At 46.6% G+C, this 2,474-nt stretch overlaps 1 protein-coding gene across 3 annotated transcripts in view; it reads right to left on the bottom strand.

The window, feature by feature from the left end:
• Positions 1-2,474, bottom strand: part of SLC1A4 (solute carrier family 1 (glutamate/neutral amino acid transporter), member 4) — a 14,949-nt gene that overhangs the window by 7,088 nt on the left and 5,387 nt on the right. For 2 of the 3 annotated variants that reach the window (XM_010139899.1, XM_010139900.1), the window contains one exon: positions 457-623. In XM_010139899.1, coding sequence (XP_010138201.1) covers positions 457-623 — 167 coding nt within the window. Of the gene's footprint in view, positions 1-456; positions 624-2,474 lie in introns of those variants that run through there. The other variant, XM_010139898.1, reaches the window with a different exon arrangement.

The following is a 2,474-nucleotide window of genomic DNA, read 5'->3' as shown; positions in this document are numbered from 1 at the left end:
CCGCGCTCTAGAGGTGCCTGTCTCCTCCTGTGCTGGCTTCATGCCTAGTGAGAAAGTTCAGTGTGCTCCAGTTCCTACATACAGACTTTTTTTGGTGCCAAAAGCTTTGTGAGATCGGTGAGAGCAACATTCACCCCACAGTTCGCTGTCTGGACTCCAGGGAAGTAAGTGAAATAATGGATTTGCTCATTAACAGGCAGGAGACAAAATAAACAATCAGCCTTAGGAAATACTTTCTCCGAGAGATGTGAAATGGAAGAGAAGCTTCTCTGGAGAAGCAAGCACCAACAAGTTGATCACTCTGCTAGTAACATTAGCTCCTGCTTCACCCAAGAACTCGAAAGAGATCTTAGAAGAGGAACCGAGCTTTAAAGATCCACTGTGTAACTCAGGCCTGCTGCTGACAAAACTGACCGTAATACTGTCTTGCAGGTGTGTCTGCAGTCACACACTTACCACATAATCCAGGAAACCAAGACCATCGTTGCCTCATTGAATGAATTAAAGAAGCGAATCAGATCTTCCCCTTCCCGGCCAAGCTTTTTCAGCGCCACTCCTAAAAGCAGGGCGAACAACACCAGTCCCAGGATATTCATCCCTTCAATCTCAGTACCGACAGGGATCTGCAGAGGTTAAAAAAAAAAAAAAAAAAAAGAGGCTTATTAGATGCAAGACCAGCATAACACACAGCATAGGGGTCACCTCATTTTGTTGCTGCCCAGCTGATCTGAAGTCAACAAGCAGAACCTGTTTTGGGAAGGAAGAACCTATTTTGTTACAGGGAACCAAACACGGTCTGGGCAGAGCCCAGGTACAAACCTCTCTAGTCATGAGCTGGCAAGGATTCAGGGGAGAAGCACAGGGCCTGCCATTACCTGCCCTCCCGCCCTTCGACACGACACGTGTGCTCTCAGTGACCTGAGCAGCAAACCGCTGCAGTTTACTCAGGACAAGCTCCACTGCGGATGCCAGGCGGCATGGGCACCAACGTGGTTAAAGGACTGAAACTTTCCCCCGTTTCCCTGCGCAGGCAGATGGGTGTGAGAGAGACCGCAGGTACAAATGACGGATACTGGTGACGTTGACTTCCTAGCTCTGCTTATCCCACTAAGTATCTTTCACTGTGGCACGATGACGTTCTACTGCCTAAACAAATCACACCTGCAGGAGGCTTGCAGCAGTCTGGCCCCAAACGTACTCTTATTTCCTGACACCTCTGACAGGAATCTGCTCTCGGAAACTGCCACTCCGTTGCTTTAGTGCAGTATTTATACCAAGCTGAAAACCACGGAAACCCAACCAGGGTTAGGAAGCAGAAAGGACGGGGAGGGGCAGAGAAAGGTAACAAACCGTGCAAACCTTCTCATGCATCCACCCATGTCAGCCATGGGAGACACGGAGGAGCAGAAGAAATACCTGCTCCCCTTCTCGGAAATCATGCGGCCGTGTGGTAAAAGTGAGAGGATAAAACCAGGATCCACCTATGGACAAAAACTAGCCTGCTCACAAGTCTGCTTTGCTGGTCCTTCATGGTTTGTTCCTCAAAGAGAGCTGGAGCTTGTCTGGCAATGTAGTAACATATGAGCTGGATGAGTGTTCTTGTGGCTACGTGAAAACATAATTGTCCGGATAAACTGTTCCTCCCCACCAACTTTTACAAGCTCAACACATCAAATGGTTGTTTTATTTGGAAGAGCTTCCATAACACATTAGGATTGTGCACAAGTTTTGGCCTTCTGGCTAGTTTAAGTAGACACAAGCTCAACGCTAGGAACAAAAAACATACTCTGAGCTAAAAGCTCGACATGGGTATTGACTAAAGAGCTCGAGCCACTGATCCGCTCAATCCGATCAACCAGCCTGCTTGAGGTGGTGTTTTTGCTGGAAGCATGCTGGGAGCTGGGCTGTCTCTTAGTGCAGGTGGGAACAAAGTGCGGCAGGGAAGGGGATAAAACACAAACATATGCAGTTATATTATATTGCACAGGTACAAACTGTCTGCCTACACGGCATGCACACAGTTTTCTATTCTTCACTTCTGTGGGTGAACCGTAAGGGTAGGAGATAAGGTTTACCATAAGGCTGAGGAGAATCTAACGAACTTTCAGTGACAATTTACCAGTAACAAAGTACAAACCGAGGTATGAGTCTCAAATTTTACGGCTAATTTGTTAGCAGGAACTAAACATGCAGTGAACTATAGCTGCCATGTCGTTTCATCACAACCAAAGCTTTCTCTGGGAAATGTGAGCATTTTTACCCCAGAATGAAACACTTCATTCCCACGGAGCAAAGGCAACACTTTTTCACTGTGACACAACTTTTCACCTTGTTGGGTTTGGTTTTTTCCCAGCTTATTATTTTATAACATAACATTCTGTATCAGGTTCATTTGATACAAGGCTAACATGGAAAGTTCACCTTGGAAAAGAATTTCACCTTAATGACCCCAAACCTTTTCCACACCCCACCCC

The sequence above is a fragment of the Buceros rhinoceros genome, unplaced genomic scaffold, assembly GCF_000710305.1.
Source record: "Buceros rhinoceros silvestris isolate BGI_N320 unplaced genomic scaffold, ASM71030v1 scaffold27747, whole genome shotgun sequence".
In the NCBI taxonomy this organism is placed as follows: domain Eukaryota; kingdom Metazoa; phylum Chordata; class Aves; order Bucerotiformes; family Bucerotidae; genus Buceros; species Buceros rhinoceros.
Note: the sequence above shows the minus strand (reverse complement) of the source record. Positions and strands in the feature narration are given on the sequence as shown.